The sequence below is a fragment of the Pseudophryne corroboree genome, chromosome 7 (assembly GCF_028390025.1).
Source record: "Pseudophryne corroboree isolate aPseCor3 chromosome 7, aPseCor3.hap2, whole genome shotgun sequence".
NCBI lineage: Eukaryota > Metazoa > Chordata > Amphibia > Anura > Myobatrachidae > Pseudophryne > Pseudophryne corroboree.
This window is the reverse complement of record NC_086450.1, coordinates 516049180-516073250: the sequence shown is the minus strand read 5'-3', so window position 1 is coordinate 516073250 and position 24071 is coordinate 516049180. Positions and strand designations below refer to the sequence as shown.

Below are 24071 nucleotides of genomic sequence, written 5' to 3'. Positions count from 1 at the left end.
CTGTATAAATATATTAATGTCTGTAATTATCATAGGCTATGAGCTTATATATATTTATTCATAGAGCATGTGTTGTACCCGGCCTGTGATTATACTGTATAATAGGCTATATTAACACGGAAACATTTGTAATTTGTTCTGTGATTATCAGGGTCAGCATGGCAAAGGGGCCATTTTAACCATGCTTCCTGTTGTTTTCCAGTTTGTAATTCTGGAACATTCCTGCCCTACATCTCTAAGCCACCAGAGGCGCAGGGGTGTTAGTGGGAATTTGGTTCGGGTTTCACATGCCCATGTGAACTGATTTTCACATAAAGAATACTCTGGTTTCTCTTCAGATCGAATAAATCTTTCGCCTTTTACTAAAGATTTCCGTAGAGAGGAACAACCATGAGTTTCATATACAATAAAATATATATATGACACATAATAACTTCAATAAGTCGTGCAAGTGTCTGTCCGTTGCCTATTGTGGTGTCTGTCTGCATAGCGAGTAAGGCTCTAGCGCAGACTAAAAATAATTTTAAAAATCCTATAAGCATGGGCAATTCAAATTAAAAGAGCGGTAACATCGGAGTCTCGGAAGTACTCCGCCAGCTCTAACAAAAGACAGTCTTTCCAAAGGGCCAATTTCCCTTTGGGTACCAGAGTGTTTATTTAACTGGTCTTATAATTTAATGCACGATTCTATGTCAAATCTCACACCGATAACTACGAGTGAGAAGGGTACATTAGTCCAGCACTCAGATAGGGCGGGGTTTTTGACAACATACATTGCTAAATCCCAGTGAGTCAATGTCTCTATTTTTACAGAGACTGAGTAGACTCTAACCACTATTTAATCGTTTCCAAAATGACGCGATCTGCCATTGGTAAATGCGTCTATATCAAGCATTATAAAGACCCAAGATACATTTGGGTCACTAGACTCTATGTATGGAAACAATGAGATCACTGTTAAAAGAAGCTGCAGAGTATATCTAACGCCGGTTACTTCGATTCTCACTTTTCATCGTCGCTAGTTTCAGCACGACAAGGCCAGAGCTTGTTTGGTCCTAAATTTGATATTCAGCCATTACCGCATCCAGTATCAAAAACGGAAATACTTGTGCCGGCGTTTAATCCCTTTAGACTTCAGTTTTTTCAAGGCGGTGGTACAAAACAGTCACGCCTTGTAACGACAGGACGCTACAGTCAGCAAGCCAGTGGCTTGATGACCTCTTTTCCAATTGTGGAAGCGCGTCTTTACATGTTACATTTGCGGGGTTTCCAGACTTCAACTCATGGATGTCTCAGCTATTTACAGATTAAAGGACAAGACTGCCTCTGTCGAACGGTTTGGCAGGTTGCCATTTAGTCTCTGCTGGTTTTCAGCTGTCTTTATAACCAGGCAGTAGTACACCAACAGAGTCAGGGTTACTTATTCCCCTCTGTTTGAGGTAACAAAACCAGACAGCTCCGTCGCAATCTCAATCAGCAAGTCACTTACTGCAGTTTGAAAATGGATTTTCTGCGGTTAGTATTTGCTTATTGGAGCCACAAAATTGCATAATTGCACTTGATCTTCACAATGCGTATTTACCCATTCCGGTTTGGTCATCACAGGTTCTAGCGTTTGCAAAACGCCACAACCATTAACCATTTCAGGTCTACCGTTTCTTGTCAACGCCTCGGGTATTTACCAAAGTGATGTTGGTGGTGATAGCTCATCTCAGAGTCCTGACAGTGACAATCGTTCCATACTTAGACGATCTGCTCATAAGAACTCTGTCTCAACAGAGTTCCTCTATCTTAGACGATCTGCTCATAAGAACTCTGTCTCAACAAAGTTCCTCTAACTTGCGCTACTAATGTATACTGCGGTGGCAGATCAAGTTCAAAAACAATCGCATCTAATTCCGTCTGAACGACGTCAATTCCTAGGTAAGATTATAAATACGGTAAATCAAAGACATTTACCTACTACACCAGAAAGAACAAATGTACATCTAGTAATTAGTGCAAAACACGCACACTAGCGGTACATTGGTGTATTCGCCTGTTAAGAATAATGATGTGTTTCAAAGCGATTTAGTTCGCCGGCCTTCACTCGCGTTTCCCACAGAGGGGCGAGGGTGTATATACTCTGGACGAGAGTCTCAGAGGTTCAGGAGTTGTAGTTAAAAAAGATCAGCGACAGAGGTTCTAAAACGGATCACGACAGATTGCTGTCGATAAATGTCCTGGAACTCCGTGCAATTTACAATGCACTACATGCTTCGCTTTCAGTCTGACCAAGTGCAGTCAGACAACGCAACGGGAGTTGCATACACAACAACCAGGGAGAACCAAGAAGCCGCATGGCAATGCGGCAGGTAACTCGAATCCTCAATTGCCCAGAACACCATTATGTGATAATGTAAACGGGGTTCATTCCGTGAGTGGACATCTGTTAGACAGATGATCTCACCCGTCAGGATTTATATCCTGAAAACTGGACATTAAATCCAGAGGTGTTCATATGTGAGTCCACAGAAGGGGGTTACCCTCAGGTATACATGATGGCATCTCGCCACAATTACAAAAGCTCAGTATGTGTACAAAACAACAGATCACAAGGGCAGTGGCGGTGGAGTCTCTCACATTCGTGTGGTCATTCAGCATCGTGTATCTGGCTCCACCATTTTCCGCTGCTCTCTCCGTTGCCAAAACGGATCATAAGACAGTTCGTCACAGTCATACTAGTGATATCTCATGGGTTTCGGAGAGCTTGCTTCTCGAATCTCCAAGGAATACTTGCACACGATCTTGGCCCGCTCATAATACGTCCAACCTGTTACAACAGGGAACGTTCTTTTACCCATAGTTACCTATGTACCTATTACCTATGTACCGCAGCTGCGGTTGACGGGGTGAGGGTTCAGACCGCCCTCTTAAGAAAAGAAATAGGGCATTACAGTATCGGTTATACCAACCATGTTACGAGCTAGTAAGCCGCTTAAGGCAGCTCATTATTACAAAATTTGGTGTGCTTACATAGGTGGTAAAGCTCGGAAGTTTCCGACATTATCCTTCAAGTTACCCGTATTCTGTTAAACGGGGTGGGATGGAGAACTGCGTTTATCTGCACTGAGGGTGCAGGTATCTGTGTGGTCAACTTATTTTCAAAGACGTTTGACTCTATTGCGTCTGTACACACCTTTCTACAAGGTGTCATCAAAGTGCAGCCTCCATTTATCCCACCTACAGCGCCAGGTGACTTGAGGTTGGGTTCAGATTTCTTACAGTTTTCATATTTTGAACCCTTACAACAAATGGGGATTAAGTTTCTCACTTGGGAAAACATTTTTCTTCTAGCCTTAGCTTCGGCAAGGGTTTTGGTTTCATATTTGGGTGCCTTGTATTCCAAGCCACCGTATTTGAGTTTTCTCATGACAAAGCAGATCTTCGGACGAATTCCGCTTTCTTATTCTTCACATCAATATACCAATAGTGGTTCCTGTGTTGACAGCACATTCTAGAATTCTGAATGTGGTACACGCATTACGCGTTTATATATGTCCCGAACGTCTACAGTACGTGATACGGATACGTTGTTTGTTCTCTAGGATGCTGCCAACTGGGGTTAGCCAGTTTCTCAGCAGACATTATCCAGTTGGATAATAATGACTACAAGTCAGGCTTACTTTAAGGTTAAGTTACAATCGCCTACGTCAGTAATAGCTCATCCCACAGGTTCTGTGGGAATGTCAGACCCAGCGGGTCGTGGAGCGTCTACGACGCGGCTACATAGCCTTCAGTGCACCACGTTTGTGCACGTTTACACGTTATGAATGGTTGCGGCATCAGCATCTAGCTTTGGCTGCCTACTGTTACAAGTGTCAAACAGCTCTCCCGCCCACGAGGGAAGCTTTGGTACGTCCCAAGAGTACTCCAGTGACCCCTAGTGGATGAAAAAGAAAATAGGATTTTGGTACTTACCAGGTAAATCCTTTTCTTTGAATCCATAGGGGGCACTGGACGCCCACCCAGAGCAGTTGTACCTGGGTTGTTTTAAGCTCAGAGGAGCTTAGGGTAACACGTTTTACCTGGTTTGTATTAAGCTCAAAGGAGCTTATGGTAACACATTTTCACCGATTGGTTCAAACTATAAAGGTCTATCGGTTATGCTGTCAACTGTTTAGTTGACATTAACGTTATGGGTCAACTTTGTTGTTGTCCGTTATGTTATAGGAATTCTCCATTGTCAACCTCTCTATAGTAGTTCGCTCAGTAAAAACACTGGGTTCATACACTGAGGTACTCTGGGATATGGAGGGGTGGAGAGTTCTAAATTTAAATATTCAGTGCCTTTGTTCTGCTACGCCGTCCATATCCCAAGAGTACTCCAGTGCCCCCTATGGATTCAAAGAAAAGGATTTACCTGGTAAGTACCAAAATCCTATTATTCCAGTTAGGCTGGTCACCCGTGCTCTGCCGGAAGCCAATTACTGGTGCATTGTGGGCTTCTCCATGGGGTATGACAGCATGGTCTGGTTTCTTCATTATCCGCAGGTGTTGATGGAACGGTTTAACATGGACAAGCGCATATTCTGTTTTATTCTGTCCACGCGGAGTGGAGGTGTGGGAGTCAACCTTACTGGGGCAGATACGGTTATCTTCTATGACAGTGACTGGAATCCTACTATGGATGCACAAGCACAAGACCGGTGCCACCGCATTGGCCAGACACGAGATGTTCATATATACAGGTGTGTTGCACATGCCTTTATCAGTTATTCCGTCACCCCCACCCAGATGTCTCCATCTCCTTTGTCTCCTTATACCAGCACCTCCACCCAAATGTGTCTCCATCTCCCCTGTCTCCTTATACCAGCGCCCCCACCCAAATGTATCTCCATCTCCTCCGTCTCCTTATACCAGCACCTCCACCCAAATGTGTCTCCATCTCCTGTCTCCTTATACCAGCACCTCCACCCAAATATGTCTCCATCTCCTCTGTCTCCTTATACCAGCACCTCCACCCAAATGTGTCTCCATCTCCCCTGTCTCCTTATACCAGCACCTCCACCCAAATGTGTCTCCATCTTCTCTGTCTCCTTATACTGGCAACTCCACCCAAATGTGTCTCCATCTCCTCTGTCTCCTTATACCAGCACCTCCACCCAAATGTGTCTCCATCTCCTCTGTCTCCTTATACCAGCACCTCCACCCAAATGTGTCTCCATCTCCTCTGTCTCCTTATACCAGCACCTCCACCCAAATGTGTCTCCATCTCCTGTCTCCTTATACCAGCACCTCCACCCAAATGTGTCTCCATCTCCTCTGTCTCCTTATACCAGCACCTCCACCCAAATATGTCTCCATCTCCTCTGTCTCCTTATACCAGCACCTCCACCCAAATGTGTCTTTATCTCCTGTGTCTCCTTATACCAGCACCTCCACCCAAATGTGTCTCCATCTCCTCTGTCTCCTTATACCAGCACCTCCACCCAAATGTGTCTCCATCTCCTCTGTTTCCTTATACCAGCACCTCCACCCAAATGTGTCTCCATCTCCTCTGTCTCCTTATACCAGCACCTCCACCCAAATGTGTCTCCATCTCCTCTGTCTCCTTATACCAGCACCTCCACCCAAATGTCTCCATCTCCTCTGTCTCCTTATACCAGCACCTCCACCCAAATGTGTCTCCATCTCCTCTGTCTCCTTATACCAGCACCTCCACCCAAATGTGTCTCCATCTCCTCTGTCTCCTTATACCAGCACCTCCACCCAAATGTGTCTCCATCTCCTCTGTCTCCTTATACCAGCACCTCCACCAAATGTGTCTCCATCTCTTCTGTCTCCTTATACCAGCACCTCCACCCAAATGTGTCTCCACCTCCTCTGTCTCCTTATACCAGCACCTCCACCAAATGTGTCTCCATTTCCTCTGTCTCCTTATACCAGCACCTCCACCCAAATGTATCTCCATCTCCTCTGTCTCCTTATACCAGCACCTCCACCCAAATGTGTCTCCATCTCCTCTGTCTCCTTATACCAGCACCTCCACCCAAATGTATCTCCATCTCCTCTGTCTCCTTATACCAGCACCTCCACCCAAATGTGTCTCCATCTCCTCTGTCTCCTTATACCAGCACCTCCACCCAAATGTATCTCCATCTCCTCTGTCTCCTTATACCAGCACCTCCACCCAAATGTGTCTCCATCTCCTCTGTCTCCTTATACCAGCACCTCCACCCAAATGTGTCTCCATCTCCTCTGTCTCCTTATACCAGCACCTCCACCCAAATGTGTCTCCATTTCCTCTGTCTCCTTATACCAGCACCTCCACCCAAATGTGTCTCCATCTCCTCTGTCTCCTTATACCAGCACCTCCACCCAAATGTGTCTCCATTTCCTCTGTCTCCTTATACCAGCACCTCCACCCAAATGTGTCTCCATCTCCTGTCTCTCCTTATACCAGCACCTCCACCCAAATGTGTCTCCATCTCCTCTGTCTCCTTATACCAGCACCTCCACCCAAATGTGTCTCCATCTCCTCTGTCTCCTTATACCAGCACCTCCACCCAAATGTGTCTCCATTTCCTCTGTCTCCTTATACTGGCAACTCCACCCAAATGTGTCTCCATCTCCTCTGTCTCCTTATACCAGCACCTCCACCCAAATGTGTCTCCATCTCCTCTGTCTCCTTATACCAGCAACTCCACCCAAATGTGTCTCCATCTCCTCTGTCTCCTTATACCAGCAACTCCACCCAAATGTGTCTCCATCTCCTCTGTCTCCTTATACCAGCACCTCCACCCAAATGTGTCTCCATCTCCTCTGTCTCCTTATACCAGCACCTCCACCCAAATGTGTCTCCATCTCCTCTGTCTCCTTATACCAGCACCTCCACCCAAATGTGTCTCCATCTCCTCTGACTCCTTATACCAGCACCTCCACCCAAATGTGTCTCCATCTCCTCTGACTCCTTATACCAGCACCTCCACCCAAATGTGTCTCCATCTCCTCTGTCTCCTTATACCAGCACCTCCACCCAAATGTGTCTCCATCTCCTCTGTCTCCTTATACCAGCACCTCCACCCAAATGTGTCTCCATCTCCTCTGTCTCCTTATACTGGCAACTCCACCCAAATGTGTCTCCATCTCCTCTGTCTCCTTATACCAGCACCTCCACCCAAATGTGTCTCCATCTCCTCTGTCTCCTTATACCAGCACCTCCACCCAAATGTGTCTCCATTTCCTCTGTCTCCTTATACCAGCACCTCCACCCAAATGTGTCTCCATCTCCTCTGTCTCCTTATACCAGCACCTCCACCCAAATGTGTCTCCATCTCCCCTGTCTCCTTATACCAGCACCTCCACCCAAATGTGTCTCCATCTCCCCTGTCTCCTTATACCAGCACCTCCACCCAAATGTCTCCGTCTCCTCTGTCTCCTTATACCAGCACCTCCACCCAAATGTGTCTCCATTTCCTCTGTCTCCTTATACCAGCACCTCCACCCAAATGTGTCTCCATCTCCTCTGTCTCCTTATACCAGCACCTCCACCCAAATGTGTCTCCATTTCCTCTGTCTCCTTATACCAGCACCTCCACCCAAATGTATCTCCATCTCCTCTGTCCCCTTATACTGGCACCTCCACCCAAATGTGTCTCCATCTCCTCTGTCCTGTTACTCTCACCATGGCCCATCTGGTACCTTATTCTATCATCTATCACACCTGCCTCTTCTCCGCACCTTATCCACCACTGCCATTTCTTTCATCTTCTTTTTCCATCTTGTTCATGCTCACATCCTTGTTCCTCCATCACCTGCCTCCTCTCTCTGCAGGCTGGTGAGTGAGCGCACTGTGGAGGAGAACATCCTGAAGAAGGCCCAGCAGAAGCGTATGTTGGGGGATATGGCCATTGAAGGTGGAAACTTCACCACAGCCTACTTCAAACAGGTGTTCTTTCCATTGCCACTTGCACTCTATAGCACATTACACAGCAGCCTGCCACAGGTCCAATGCGTAAATAATATAGCAACGTCTCCTGGCATGGCGAGCACCATCTTATTCTCTGCCCTAAGGGTGTGCAATAGAGGTAAGGTGCAGACAGAGGGTGGGCTCGTCAGGATTTGTCCTCTGGGAGAGGAGCCAGCAGCTAATCTGTCAGTAGAAGTGTTCCGCGCTGCTTCTCTAGGTCCTGGGAGTCATTATGTTTTATTAAACAAGACCTGATGAGATTGACGCGTTTCATTATCATTACTGTTGTCCTCAGCATTACTGATTTAGAGCACACACCTAAGGGTTCGCATACTGACATAAATGTACTCAAATGCAGCTGAGACTTCGACCAGAGCCGTTCATACATCTCTCTCTTTAGCACACAATCAGGGAGTTGTTTGACATGGAAGACGTACCCCGCAAAGACGTAGATACCCGCGTGGCTTCCCCGGATCACAGCTCAGAAGAAGGGGCCAGCACAGGACAAGCTCAGATTCTGGAGCAGGTACTTACTGGCTGTACTTACTGGTCTCTGTCCCAGGTTTTCTAGCTCTTGTGAGAAGATGGGTGGCTGGCTCTATTCGAGGAGGGGGTGGGCTCTGAGGAGGGAGGGGGGGATGTGTGGCTGGTGGGTTCTGTCTGGAGGGGGCATGAATAGCTGGTGGGCTCTGTCCGTGGAGGGGAGATGCGTAGCTGGTGGGCTCTGTCCGTGGAGGGGGGATGCGTAGCTGGTGGGCTCTGTCCGTGGAGGGGTATGTGTTGCTAGTGAGCTATGTCTGTGGAGGGGGGATGTGTTGCTGGTGGGCTCTGTCCATGGAGGGGGGAGGTGTAGCTGGAGGGCTCTGTCCGTGGAGGGGGGGATGTGTAGCTGGTGGCCTCTGTCCGTGGAGGAGGGGATGTGTATCTGGTGGCCTCTGTCCGTGGAGGAGGGGATGTGTATCTGGTGGCCTCTGTCCGTGGAGGGGGGATGTGTATCTGGTGGCCTCTGTCCGTGGAGGGGGGATGTGTAGCTGGTGGCCTCTGTCCGTGGAGGGGGTATGTGTTGCTGGTGGGCTCTGTCCGTGGAGGGGGTATGTGTTGCTGGTGAGCTATGTCTGTTGAGGGGGTATGTGTTGCTGGTGGGCTATGTCTGTGGAGGGGTATGTGTTGCTGGTGGGCTCTGTCCGTGTGTGTTTGGGGGTGTAATGGGCTCGGGGATTGGGGGCATGTGCATTTAGTAGGCATGGTGTATGATGTGTGTGCTTGTACTGGGCAGGCTCTGTGTGGGGCAGAAGATGAGGAGGACACGCTGGCTGCCTCGCTGGTCCGTGCAGAGCAGGTTGCAGATCTGGCAGAGTTTAATGAGAATATCCCATTGGAGGCAGAAGAGGAGGAGCAGAGTCGGGCAGAGCAGGAAATTTCGGCGTTGGTGGAGCAGGTAATGTCTGGAGGGTGACTGGCTGTGCTGGGTGGTGATAACGTCAGGGGCAATATTAATATGCTGATGTCTCTTCCTAGCTGACTCCTATCGAGCGATACGCAATGTATTACCTGGAGGCGTCCTTAGAAGAAGTCAGTAAAGAAGAATTGAAACAGGCTGAGGTAATATAAAGCGTGTATCATTCTTATAATATGGCGGTGTAATTGCTCTGTGCCGGCCACACTGACTCTGACATGTTATTATATGGCGGTGTAACTGCTCTGTGCCGGCCACACTGACTCTGATATGTTATTATATGGCGGTGTATCTGCTCTGTGCCGGCCACACTGACTCTGACATGTTATTATATGGCGGTGTAATTGCTCTGTGCCGGCCACACTGACTCTGACATGTTGTTATATGGCGGTGTATCTGTTCTGTGCCGGCCACACTGACTCTGACATGTTATTATATGGCGGTGTATCTGTTCTGTGTCGGCCACACTGACTCTGACATGTTATTATATGGCGGTGTATCTGTTCTGTGCCGGCCACACTGACTCTGACATGTTATAATATGGCGGTGTAATTGCTCTGTGCCGGCCACACTGACTCTGACATGTTATTATATGGCGGTGTAACTGCTCTGTGCCGGCCACACTGACTCTGACATGTTATTATATGGCGGTGTAACTGCTCTGTGCCGGCCACACTGACTCGGACATGTTATATGGCGGTGTAACTGCTCTGTGCCGGCCACACTGACTCGGACATGTTATTATATGGCGGTGTATCTGTTCTGTGCCGGCCACACTGACTCTGACATGTTATTATATGGCGGTGTAATTGCTCTGTGCCGGCCACACTGACTCGGACATGTTATTATATGGCGGTGTAACTGCTCTGTTCCGGCCACACTGACTCTGACATGTTATTATATGGCGGTGTATCTGTTCTGTGCCGGCCACACTGACTCTGACATGTTATTATATGGCGGTGTATCTGTTCTGTGCCGGCCACACTGACTCTGACATGTTATAATATGGCGGTGTAATTGCTCTGTGCCGGCCACACTGACTCGGACATGTTATTATATGGCGGTGTAACTGCTCTGTTCCGGCCACACTGACTCTGACATGTTATTATATGGCGGTGTATCTGTTCTGTGCCGGCCACACTGACTCTGACATGTTATTATATGGCGGTGTATCTGTTCTGTGCCGGCCACACTGACTCTGACATGTTATTATATGGCGGTGTATCTGTTCTGTGCCGGCCACACTGACTCTGACATGTTATTATATGGCGGTGTAACTGCTCTGTTCCGGCCACACTGACTCTGACATGTTATTATATGGCGGTGTAACTGTTCTGTGCCGGCCACACTGACTCTGACATGTTATTATATGGCGGTGTATCTGTTCTGTGCCGGCCACACTGACTCTGACATGTTATTATATGGCGGTGTATCTGTTCTGTGCCGGCCACACTGACTCTGACATGTTATTATATGGCGGTGTATCTGTTCTGTGCCGGCCACACTGACTCTGACATGTTATTATATGGCGGTGTAACTGCTCTGTGCCGGCCACACTGACTCTGACATGTTATAATATGGCGGTGTAACTGCTCTGTGCCGGCCACACTGACTCTGACATGTTATAATATGGCGGTGTAACTGCTCTGTGCCGGCCACACTGACTCTGACATGTTATTATATGGCGGTGTATCTGTTCTGTGCCGGCCACACTGACTCTGACATGTTATTATATGGCGGTGTATCTGTTCTGTGCCGGCCACACTGACTCTGACATGTTATTATATGGCGGTGTAACTGCTCTGTGCCGGCCACACTGACTCTGACATGTTATAATATGGCGGTGTAACTGCTCTGTGCCGGCCACACTGACTCTGACATGTTATTATATGGCGGTGTAACTGCTCTGTGCCGGCCACACTGACTCTGACATGTTATTATATGGCGGTGTAACTGCTCTGTGCCGGCCACACTGACTCGGACATGTTATTATATGGCGGTGTAACTGCTCTGTGCCGGCCACACTGACTCTGATATGTTATTATATGGCGGTGTATCTGTTCTGTGCCGGCCACACTGACTCTGACATGTTATTATATGGCGGTGTATCTGTTCTGTGCCGGCCACACTGACTCTGACATGTTATTATATGGCGGTGTAACTGCTCTGTGCCGGCCACACTGACTCTGACATGTTATTATATGGCGGTGTAACTGCTCTGTGCCGGCCACACTGACTCTGACATGTTATTATATGGCGGTGTAACTGCTCTGTGCCGGCCACACTGACTCTGACATGTTATTATATGGCGGTGTAACTGCTCTGTGCCGGCCACACTGACTCTGACATGTTATTATATGGCGGTGTAACTGCTCTGTTCCGGCCACACTGACTCTGACATGTTATTATATGGCGGTGTATCTGTTCTGTGCCGGCCACACTGACTCTGACATGTTATTATATGGCGGTGTAACTGCTCTGTGCCGGCCACACTGACTCTGACATGTTATTATATGGCGGTGTAACTGCTCTGTTCCGGCCACACTGACTCTGACATGTTATTATATGGCGGTGTATCTGTTCTGTGCCGGCCACACTGACTCTGACATGTTATTATATGGCGGTGTATCTGTTCTGTGCCGGCCACACTGACTCTGACATGTTATTATATGGCGGTGTAACTGCTCTGTGCCGGCCACACTGACTCTGACATGTTATTATATGGCGGTGTAACTGCTCTGTGCCGGCCACACTGACTCTGACATGTTATTATATGGCGGTGTATCTGTTCTGTGCCGGCCACACTGACTCTGACATGTTATTATATGGCGGTGTAACTGCTCTGTGCCGGCCACACTGACTCTGACATGTTATTATATGGCGGTGTAACTGCTCTGTTCCGGCCACACTGACTCTGACATGTTATTATATGGCGGTGTAACTGCTCTGTTCCGGCCACACTGACTCTGACATGTTATTATATGGCGGTGTATCTGTTCTGTGCCGGCCACACTGACTCTGACATGTTATTATATGGCGGTGTAACTGCTCTGTGCCGGCCACACTGACTCTGACATGTTATTATATGGCGGTGTAACTGCTCTGTGCCGGCCACACTGACTCTGATATGTTATTATATGGCGGTGTATCTGTTCTGTGCCGGCCACACTGACTCTGACATGTTATTATATGGCGGTGTAACTGCTCTGTGCCGGCCACACTGACTCTGACATGTTATTATATGGCGGTGTAACTGCTCTGTGCCGGCCACACTGACTCTGACATGTTATTATATGGCGGTGTATCTGTTCTGTGCCGGCCACACTGACTCTGACATGTTATTATATGGCGGTGTAACTGCTCTGTGCCGGCCACACTGACTCTGACATGTTATTATATGGCGGTGTATCTGTTCTGTGCCGGCCACACTGACTCTGACATGTTATTATATGGCGGTGTAACTGCTCTGTGCCGGCCACACTGACTCTGACATGTTATTATATGGCGGTGTATCTGTTCTGTGCCGGCCACACTGACTCTGACATGTTATTATATGGCGGTGTAACTGCTCTGTGCCGGCCACACTGACTCTGACATGTTATTATATGGCGGTGTATCTGTTCTGTGCCGGCCACACTGACTCTGACATGTTATTATATGGCGGTGTAACTGCTCTGTGCCGGCCACACTGACTCTGACATGTTATTATATGGCGGTGTAACTGTTCTGTGCCGGCCACACTGACTCTGACATGTTATTATATGGCGGTGTAACTGCTCTGTGCCGGCCACACTGACTCTGACATGTTATTATATGGCGGTGTAACTGCTCTGTGCCGGCCACACTGACTCTGACATGTTATTATATGGCGGTGTAACTGCTCTGTGCCGGCCACACTGACTCTGACATGTTATTATATGGCGGTGTAACTGTTCTGTGCCGGCCACACTGACTCTGACATGTTATTATATGGCGGTGTAATTGCTCTGTGCCGGCCACACTGACTCTGACATGTTATTATATGGCGGTGTATCTGTTCTGTGCCGGCCACACTGACTCTGACATGTTATTATATGGCGGTGTAACTGCTCTGTGCCGGCCACACTGACTCTGACATGTTATTATATGGCGGTGTAATTGCTCTGTGCCGGCCACACTGACTCGGACATGTTATTATATGGCGGTGTAACTGCTCTGTTCCGGCCACACTGACTCTGACATGTTATTATATGGCGGTGTATCTGTTCTGTGCCGGCCACACTGACTCTGACATGTTATTATATGGCGGTGTATCTGTTCTGTGCCGGCCACACTGACTCTGACATGTTATTATATGGCGGTGTAACTGCTCTGTGCCGGCCACACTGACTCTGACATGTTATTATATGGCGGTGTAACTGCTCTGTGCCGGCCACACTGACTCTGATATGTTATTATATGGCGGTGTATCTGTTCTGTGCCGGCCACACTGACTCTGACATGTTATTATATGGCGGTGTAACTGCTCTGTGCCGGCCACACTGACTCTGACATGTTATTATATGGCGGTGTAACTGTTCTGTGCCGGCCACACTGACTCTGACATGTTATTATATGGCGGTGTATCTGTTCTGTGCCGGCCACACTGACTCTGACATGTTATTATATGGCGGTGTAACTGCTCTGTGCCGGCCACACTGACTCTGACATGTTATTATATGGCGGTGTAACTGTTCTGTGCCGGCCACACTGACTCTGACATGTTATTATATGGCGGTGTAACTGTTCTGTGCCGGCCACACTGACTCTGACATGTTATTATATGGCGGTGTAACTGCTCTGTGCCGGCCACACTGACTCTGACATGTTATTATATGGCGGTGTAACTGTTCTGTGCCGGCCACACTGACTCTGACATGTTATTATATGGCGGTGTATCTGTTCTGTGCCGGCCACACTGACTCTGACATGTTATTATATGGCGGTGTAACTGCTCTGTGCCGGCCACACTGACTCTGACATGTTATTATATGGCGGTGTAACTGCTCTGTGCCGGCCACACTGACTCGGACATGTTATTATATGGCGGTGTAACTGTTCTGTGCCGGCCACACTGACTCTGACATGTTATTATATGGCGGTGTATCTGTTCTGTGCCGGCCACACTGACTCTGACATGTTATTATATGGCGGTGTATCTGTTCTGTGCCGGCCACACTGACTCTGACATGTTATTATATGGCGGTGTAACTGCTCTGTGCCGGCCACACTGACTCTGACATGTTATTATATGGCGGTGTAACTGCTCTGTTCCGGCCACACTGACTCTGACATGTTATTATATGGCGGTGTATCTGTTCTGTGCCGGCCACACTGACTCTGACATGTTATTATATGGCGGTGTAACTGCTCTGTGCCGGCCACACTGACTCTGACATGTTATTATATGGCGGTGTAACTGCTCTGTGCCGGCCACACTGACTCTGACATGTTATTATATGGCGGTGTAATTGCTCTGTGCCGGCCACACTGACTCGGACATGTTATTATATGGCGGTGTATCTGTTCTGTGCCGGCCACACTGACTCTGACATGTTATTATATGGCGGTGTATCTGTTCTGTGCCGGCCACACTGACTCTGACATGTTATTATATGGCGGTGTATCTGTTCTGTGCCGGCCACACTGACTCTGACATGTTATTATATGGCGGTGTATCTGTTCTGTGCCGGCCACACTGACTCTGACATGTTATAATATGGCGGTGTAATTGCTCTGTGCCGGCCACACTGACTCGGACATGTTATTATATGGCGGTGTAACTGCTCTGTTCCGGCCACACTGACTCTGACATGTTATTATATGGCGGTGTATCTGTTCTGTGCCGGCCACACTGACTCTGACATGTTATTATATGGCGGTGTATCTGTTCTGTGCCGGCCACACTGACTCTGACATGTTATTATATGGCGGTGTAACTGCTCTGTGCCGGCCACACTGACTCTGACATGTTATTATATGGCGGTGTAACTGCTCTGTTCCGGCCACACTGACTCTGACATGTTATATGGCGGTGTAACTGCTCTGTGCCGGCCACACTGACTCTGACATGTTATTATATGGCGGTGTATCTGTTCTGTGCCGGCCACACTGACTCTGACATGTTATTATATGGCGGTGTATCTGTTCTGTGCCGGCCACACTGACTCTGACATGTTATTATATGGCGGTGTATCTGTTCTGTGCCGGCCACACTGACTCTGACATGTTATTATATGGCGGTGTAACTGCTCTGTGCCGGCCACACTGACTCTGACATGTTATTATATGGCGGTGTATCTGTTCTGTGCCGGCCACACTGACTCTGACATGTTATTATATGGCGGTGTATCTGTTCTGTGCCGGCCACACTGACTCTGACATGTTATTATATGGCGGTGTATCTGTTCTGTGCCGGCCACACTGACTCTGACATGTTATTATATGGCGGTGTAACTGCTCTGTTCCGGCCACACTGACTCTGACATGTTATTATATGGCGGTGTATCTGTTCTGTGCCGGCCACACTGACTCTGACATGTTATTATATGGCGGTGTATCTGTTCTGTGCCGGCCACACTGACTCTGACATGTTATTATATGGCGGTGTATCTGTTCTGTGCCGGCCACACTGACTCTGACATGTTATTATATGGCGGTGTATCTGTTCTGTGCCGGCCACACTGACTCTGACATGTTATTATATGGCGGTGTAACTGCTCTGTGCCGGCCACACTGACTCGGACATGTTATTATATGGCGGTGTAATTGCTCTGTGCCGGCCACACTGACTCGGACATGTTATTATATGGCGGTGTAATTGCTCTGTGCCGGCCACACTGACTCTGACATGTTATTATATGGCGGTGTAACTGCTCTGTGCCGGCCACACTGACTCTGACATGTTATTATATGGCGGTGTATCTGTTCTGTGCCGGCCACACTGACTCTGACATGTTATTATATGGCGGTGTAACTGCTCTGTGCCGGCCACACTGACTCTGACATGTTATTATATGGCGGTGTAATTGCTCTGTGCCGGCCACACTGACTCTGACATGTTATTATATGGCGGTGTAACTGCTCTGTTCCGGCCACACTGACTCTGACATGTTATTATATGGCGGTGTAACTGCTCTGTGCCGGCCACACTGACTCTGACATGTTATTATATGGCGGTGTAACTGCTCTGTTCCGGCCACACTGACTCTGACATGTTATTATATGGCGGTGTAACTGCTCTGTGCCGGCCACACTGACTCTGACATGTTATTATATGGCGGTGTAACTGCTCTGTTCCGGCCACACTGACTCTGACATGTTATTATATGGCGGTGTATCTGTTCTGTGCCGGCCACACTGACTCTGACATGTTATTATATGGCGGTGTATCTGTTCTGTGCCGGCCACACTGACTCTGACATGTTATTATATGGCGGTGTAACTGCTCTGTGCCGGCCACACTGACTCTGACATGTTCTAATATGGCGGTGTATCTGTTCTGTGCCGGCCACACTGACTCTGACATGTTATTATATGGCGGTGTATCTGTTCTGTGCCGGCCACACTGACTCTGACATGTTATTATATGGCGGTGTATCTGTTCTGTGCCGGCCACACTGACTCTGACATGTTATTATATGGCGGTGTAACTGCTCTGTGCCGGCCACACTGACTCTGACATGTTATTATATGGCGGTGTAACTGCTCTGTTCCGGCCACACTGACTCTGACATGTTATTATATGGCGGTGTAACTGCTCTGTGCCGGCCACACTGACTCTGACATGTTATTATATGGCGGTGTATCTGTTCTGTGCCGGCCACACTGACTCTGACATGTTATTATATGGCGGTGTAACTGCTCTGTTCCGGCCACACTGACTCTGACATGTTATTATATGGCGGTGTATCTGTTCTGTGCCGGCCACACTGACTCGGACATGTTATTATATGGCGGTGTAACTGCTCTGTGCCGGCCACACTGACTCGGACATGTTATTATATGGCGGTGTATCTGTTCTGTGCCGGCCACACTGACTCGGACATGTTATTATATGGCGGTGTATCTGTTCTGTGCCGGCCACACTGACTCTGACATGTTATTATATGGCGGTGTATCTGTTCTGTGCCGGCCACACTGACTCTGACATGTTATTATATGGCGGTGTAACTGCTCTGTGCCGGCCACACTGACTCTGACATGTTATTATATGGCGGTGTAACTGCTCTGTGTCGGCCACACTGACTCTGACATGTTATTATATGGCGGTGTATCTGTTCTGTGCCGGCCACACTGACTCTGACATGTTATTATATGGCGGTGTAACTGCTCTGTGCCGGCCACACTGACTCTGACATGTTATTATATGGCGGTGTATCTGTTCTGTGCCGGCCACACTGACTCTGACATGTTATTATATGGCGGTGTAACTGCTCTGTGCCGGCCACACTGACTCTGACATGTTATTATATGGCGGTGTATCTGTTCTGTGCCGGCCACACTGACTCTGACATGTTATTATATGGCGGTGTATCTGTTCTGTGCCGGCCACACTGACTCTGATATGTTATTATATGGCGGTGTATCTGTTCTGTGCCGGCCACACTGACTCTGACATGTTATTATATGGCGGTGTAACTGTTCTGTGCCGGCCACACTGACTCTGACATGTTATTATATGGCGGTGTAACTGCTCTGTGCCGGCCACACTGACTCTGACATGTTATTATATGGCGGTGTAACTGCTCTGTGCCGGCCACACTGACTCTGACATGTTATTATATGGCGGTGTAACTGCTCTGTGCCGGCCACACTGACTCTGACATGTTATTATATGGCGGTGTATCTGTTCTGTGCCGGCCACACTGACTCTGACATGTTATTATATGGCGGTGTAACTGCTCTGTGCCGGCCACACTGACTCTGACATGTTATTATATGGCGGTGTAACTGTTCTGTGCCGGCCACACTGACTCTGACATGTTATTATATGGCGGTGTAACTGCTCTGTTCCGGCCACACTGACTCTGACATGTTATTATATGGCGGTGTATCTGTTCTGTGCCGGCCACACTGACTCTGACATGTTATTATATGGCGGTGTAACTGCTCTGTGCCGGCCACACTGACTCTGACATGTTATTATATGGCGGTGTATCTGTTCTGTGCCGGCCACACTGACTCGGACATGTTATTATATGGCGGTGTATCTGCTCTGTGCCGGCCACACTGACTCTGACATGTTATTATATGGCGGTGTAACTGCTCTGTGCCGGCCACACTGACTCTGACATGTTATTATATGGCGGTGTAACTGCTCTGTTCCGGCCACACTGACTCTGACATGTTATTATATGGCGGTGTAACTGTTCTGTGCCGGCCACACTGACTCTGACATGTTATTATATGGCGGTGTATCTGTTCTGTGCCGGCCACACTGACTCTGACATGTTATTATATGGCGGTGTATCTGTTCTGTGCCGGCCACACTGACTCTGACATGTTATTATATGGCGGTGTAACTGCTCTGTGCCGGCCACACTGACTCTGACATGTTATTATATGGCGGTGTAACTGCTCTGTTCCGGCCACACTGACTCGGACATGTTATTATATGGCGGTGTATCTGTTCTGTGCCGGCCACACTGACTCTGACATGTTATTATATGGCGGTGTAACTGTTCTGTGCCGGCCACACTGACTCTGACATGTTATTATATGGCGGTGTATCTGTTCTGTGCCGGCCACACTGACTCTGACATGTTATTATATGGCGGTGTAACTGCTCTGTGCCGGCCACACTGACTCTGACATGTTATAATATGGCGGTGTAACTGCTCTGTGCCGGCCACACTGACTCTGACATGTTATTATATGGCGGTGTAATTGCTCTGTGCCGGCCACACTGACTCTGACATGTTATTATATGGCGGTGTAACTGCTCTGTGCCGGCCACACTGACTCTGACATGTTATTATATGGCGGTGTAACTGTTCTGTGCCGGCCACACTGACTCTGACATGTTATTATATGGCGGTGTATCTGCTCTGTGCCGGCCACACTGACTCTGACATGTTATTATATGGCGGTGTAACTGTTCTGTGCCGGCCACACTGACTCTGACATGTTATTATATGGCGGTGTATCTGTTCTGTGCCGGCCACACTGACTCTGACATGTTATTATATGGCGGTGTAACTGCTCTGTGCCGGCCACACTGACTCTGACATGTTATTATATGGCGGTGTATCTGTTCTGTGCCGGCCACACTGACTCTGACATGTTATTATATGGCGGTGTAACTGTTCTGTGCCGGCCACACTGACTCTGACATGTTATTATATGGCGGTGTATCTGCTCTGTGCCGGCCACACTGACTCTGACATGTTATTATATGGCGGTGTAACTGCTCTGTGCCGGCCACACTGACTCTGACATGTTATTATATGGCGGTGTAACTGCTCTGTGCCGGCCACACTGACTCTGACATGTTATTATATGGCGGTGTAACTGCTCTGTGCCGGCCACACTGACTCTGACATGTTATTATATGGCGGTGTATCTGTTCTGTGCCGGCCACACTGACTCTGACATGTTATTATATGGCGGTGTAACTGCTCTGTTCCGGCCACACTGACTCTGACATGTTATTATATGGCGGTGTATCTGTTCTGTGCCGGCCACACTGACTCTGACATGTTATTATATGGCGGTGTAACTGCTCTGTGCCGGCCACACTGACTCTGACATGTTATTATATGGCGGTGTATCTGTTCTGTGCCGGCCACACTGACTCTGACATGTTATTATATGGCGGTGTATCTGTTCTGTGCCGGCCACACTGACTCTGACATGTTATTATATGGCGGTGTAACTGCTCTGTTCCGGCCACACTGACTCTGACATGTTATTATATGGCGGTGTAACTGCTCTGTGCCGGCCACACTGACTCTGACATGTTATTATATGGCGGTGTAACTGCTCTGTTCCGGCCACACTGACTCTGACATGTTATTATATGGCGGTGTATCTGTTCTGTGCCGGCCACACTGACTCTGATATGTTATTATATGGCGGTGTATCTGTTCTGTGCCGGCCACACTGACTCTGACATGTTATTATATGGCGGTGTATCTGCTCTGTGCCGGCCACACTGACTCTGACATGTTATTATATGGCGGTGTAACTGCTCTGTGCCGGCCACACTGACTCTGACATGTTATTATATGGCGGTGTATCTGTTCTGTGCCGGCCACACTGACTCTGACATGTTATTATATGGCGGTGTATCTGCTCTGTGCCGGCCACACTGACTCTGACATGTTATTATATGGCGGTGTAACTGCTCTGTGCCGGCCACACTGACTCTGACATGTTATTATATGGCGGTGTATCTGTTCTGTGCCGGCCACACTGACTCTGACATGTTATTATATGGCGGTGTATCTGTTCTGTGCCGGCCACACTGACTCTGACATGTTATTATATGGCGGTGTATCTGTTCTGTGCCGGCCACACTGACTCTGACATGTTATTATATGGCGGTGTATCTGTTCTGTGCCGGCCACACTGACTCTGACATGTTATTATATGGCGGTGTATCTGTTCTGTGCCGGCCACACTGACTCGGACATGTTATTATATGGCGGTGTAACTGCTCTGTGTCGGCCACACTGACTGATATGTCACTTTCAGGAGCAAGTGGAAGCTGCTCGGAAAGATCTGTTTCTTGCTAAGGATGAGGGAGGACAGATTACCGAGGAGAAATGGGAGGAGGAAATGAGGAGAAATCGCCGGGTGCGTACCCCAACGCCTGCCAGGTCATCAGAACGTGTCGGCGTCCGGATGAGTGAGAGGCTGAGAGGAAACAAAGTAACAGAAAGCTCAGATCTTACAGAGAGCCCACCTATTCCAGACACTACATCTCCGGCACAGGACGACGTATGTGACCCATCTCCTCAGACACCCACCCCACAATGTGTCCCAGAGCAGGAAGCTCCCAGTCCCGTCGCAGAAACCCCTAAGAGCACAGAAGTTGCAGCAGAGTCTGAGTCCCTTACAGAGCCCCCTAGTGTCCATCCCGTGCACACCAGCACAGAAGTAGAGTCTGTAAAAGAAGAGGCTCTTCCTATGGAAACAGGAGGTGTGCCTGAGCCACCTAGCGAGAATGTGCTAGAAAGCCCTTCACGTATGCCCCAAGAGGAGAATGCCCCGCCACGCACACCACGGCGGAAAGTCACTGCGGACTGCGAGATTCTGCTTGCCGGAGCTAGCTCCAACTCGCCCACTGCAAAAGTGCTCAGACGCTTGCCAGGGCGGCTTGTTACAGTGTTGGAAGAGCGGATTCCCACCCCTCGCCGCCAGAGCCGAGGAAGAGTACAGCAGCCAGTCACAGACAATGGCACTCAGAGTCCTACTATTCCTGGTTCTCAGAGCCCCTCTCACGATCTTCTCTCTGAGGAGAACTCTGAGGCAGGAAGTCCTCCACCAAAGAGAAAGAGAGGAAGGCCTCCAAAGACTAGACCAGACATGTCTCCCACTGCTGTCCCTCTGGATATGCCTACGTTCCCTGCCGAGTCTTGCCCTCAAGTTTCTCCTGAGCTGGAAACTTCTCCCCATGGAACAGTCGCTGAGCTGGGAACTGTGAGAGTGCAGACTCCCGGAAGTCCCAGCTCTAACTTTAAGTTGAATTCGGAATGTGAAAGTTGTTCTCCAGTCGAGAAAAGGAAGAGAGGGCGACCCCCGAAAAGACGTGAAGCTTCCCCCATTGTTACCTCACCAACATCCCCCGTTTCATTTCATGGAGACTCTACTCCTAATATTTCTCAGTCATACACTACAAAAACCACCCACATAAAATCTGGTTCCATGTCTCCCACTGCTAACGCCATCATTCCCAATGAAACTTCCAGCATTCCTTTGGCAGGGGGGGAGGGCACGAGCAGCAGTGGCGTCGATGAGCCGGTCACCCCACCAAAGCGTAAACGTGGTCGCCCACCTAAGTCCCATGCCGTGTCCAAAGTGAACTCCAGGCCCATTTCTCTCAATGACAGATTGGACAGTTCTCCAGACAGAACCCCCAGTCCCCAAATCACAAGGACCCCTTTTCAGAGAAAACTGAAACCACTTAAGTCAGAAACCTTGGACACAATGGAGCATAATTCTTCCCTGACTGATACAGATGACTCCTCTGGAGATGAGGAGATCATTATAAGGACTCCTTTGACCCGTAGCGCCAGGACTCGAATGCAGACAAGCGACACACCTTCTGCAGTCACAAAGAACACCGGCTCATCTTCCAGTAACCCCCGTGGGCGCTCTCCCCATTCTGATACTGTAAAAGAGAAAGCGCCCAACAAAAGACGGAAGCCTCCTAGTGTGAGTTCCCCAAGCCCTCCTTCATCCTCTCCTCATGGCAGTTCCAGCGAGAGGCAAACTGGTGGTAGAAAGCGTCACTGTCCCCCCGCAGAACGTATTCTGCGCAGTTCCCTCACCGCTAACCCTGCCAGTAACACTCGGTCATCGCGCCCCCCACTCCTTAATTCTCCCAACAGCCACAGAGGCAGAAAAGCCAAAACGTGAGGGGCAGCATTAAGCAGCAGGCTATGTTTCATCCCGAGTGACTGGGGGAACAGCTGAAAGGGCCCTAATGATCGCCCCCAAACGTTGGGACCGACTGCGTGTTCTCGGTGTGCCACAGCCCCAAAACTGAGAAACACAATCTATGCAAAGAGTATGGGAAGAACGTGACTCCATTTCATTGACGGGGTTTCAGGTGTTAAGTTATAACTGTGGACTTGCAGGTATTTGGGTTGTTGGGCCCTGTAGTATTAGACAGGTAACAGAAGGTATGACCTGAGGCTGGGAAAGCCCTTGGTCTTTTGGATCTAGAACCTGTAGTCTCTGGACATGTTTCTACAGAAGTTCCTGTAATTCTTTCATGAAAATAAAGTGTTGAGTAAATTGTGTGTCTGGTGTGATGAGACGCCTGTGTCGTGGCCTGTCCCGTTTTCTGAGCCTCATTCCTAGATCTGGAAATGCACATGAAACTCTACGTTTGTCCGCTGCGGCCGCTGTCACATTTCTCTCCGGAACGGCAGCTCGCTTGTAGTTACATCAAGTGCAGCTGATGATGTCATTGACGCGTGTGAGGTAATACAGCAGCAGTAACGATGTGATAATACGGAGTATTGCGCAGTAACATAGGAGTGCTGTGTGACCCCAGGGTAACCATGCACAGGTGACATATACAAGTGTATAACGAGCAGTGCCTTGGTGTGTAGCGCCTGGTGGTGAGCTACAGGCACAGTGTCTATATTTCTTTATCATCCACTAGGGGTCACTGGAGTACTCTTGGGATATGGACGGGCTTCCGCAGGAAACAGCACTGAATATTCAAATTAGTAACACTCCACCCCTCCATATCCCTGAGCACTTACTCAGTGTTTTTTCTGTGCTGAACGTGGTAGCAGCTTAATACCTGAAGTCACGGTTTTGTTGAAGAAACTTTTATTTTTATTTTTTCTACTATTTGTACACATCCCTTTCCCCCTTCCAAAAGGCAGGGTCAGGGATCGTGCAGCTGCTGATAGCAGCACGGGCGTGTCGGGCCTCTCTGAAAGAGCTCCCTCACAGCCCTCACAT

At 48.7% G+C, this 24071-nt stretch overlaps 1 protein-coding gene and 1 non-coding gene across 2 annotated transcripts in view; both read left to right on the top strand.

Annotated features, from left to right (window-relative positions):
* SRCAP (Snf2 related CREBBP activator protein) overlaps window positions 1-23395 on the top strand; it is a 77057-nt gene extending 53662 nt beyond the window's left edge. The window contains exons 26-31 of the mRNA XM_063933030.1: window positions 4534-4730; window positions 7816-7930; window positions 8352-8477; window positions 9228-9389; window positions 9470-9553; window positions 21123-23395. Coding sequence (XP_063789100.1) covers window positions 4534-4730; window positions 7816-7930; window positions 8352-8477; window positions 9228-9389; window positions 9470-9553; window positions 21123-23009 — 2571 coding nt within the window. The 3' untranslated portion in view covers window positions 23010-23395. The remainder of the gene's footprint in view (window positions 1-4533; window positions 4731-7815; window positions 7931-8351; window positions 8478-9227; window positions 9390-9469; window positions 9554-21122) is intronic.
* Window positions 319-431, top strand: LOC134946884 (U5 spliceosomal RNA). The gene has a single exon (XR_010182459.1). It is a non-coding gene; the product is annotated as a U5 spliceosomal RNA (small nuclear RNA).
* Window positions 23396-24071: the final 676 nt, after the last annotated feature.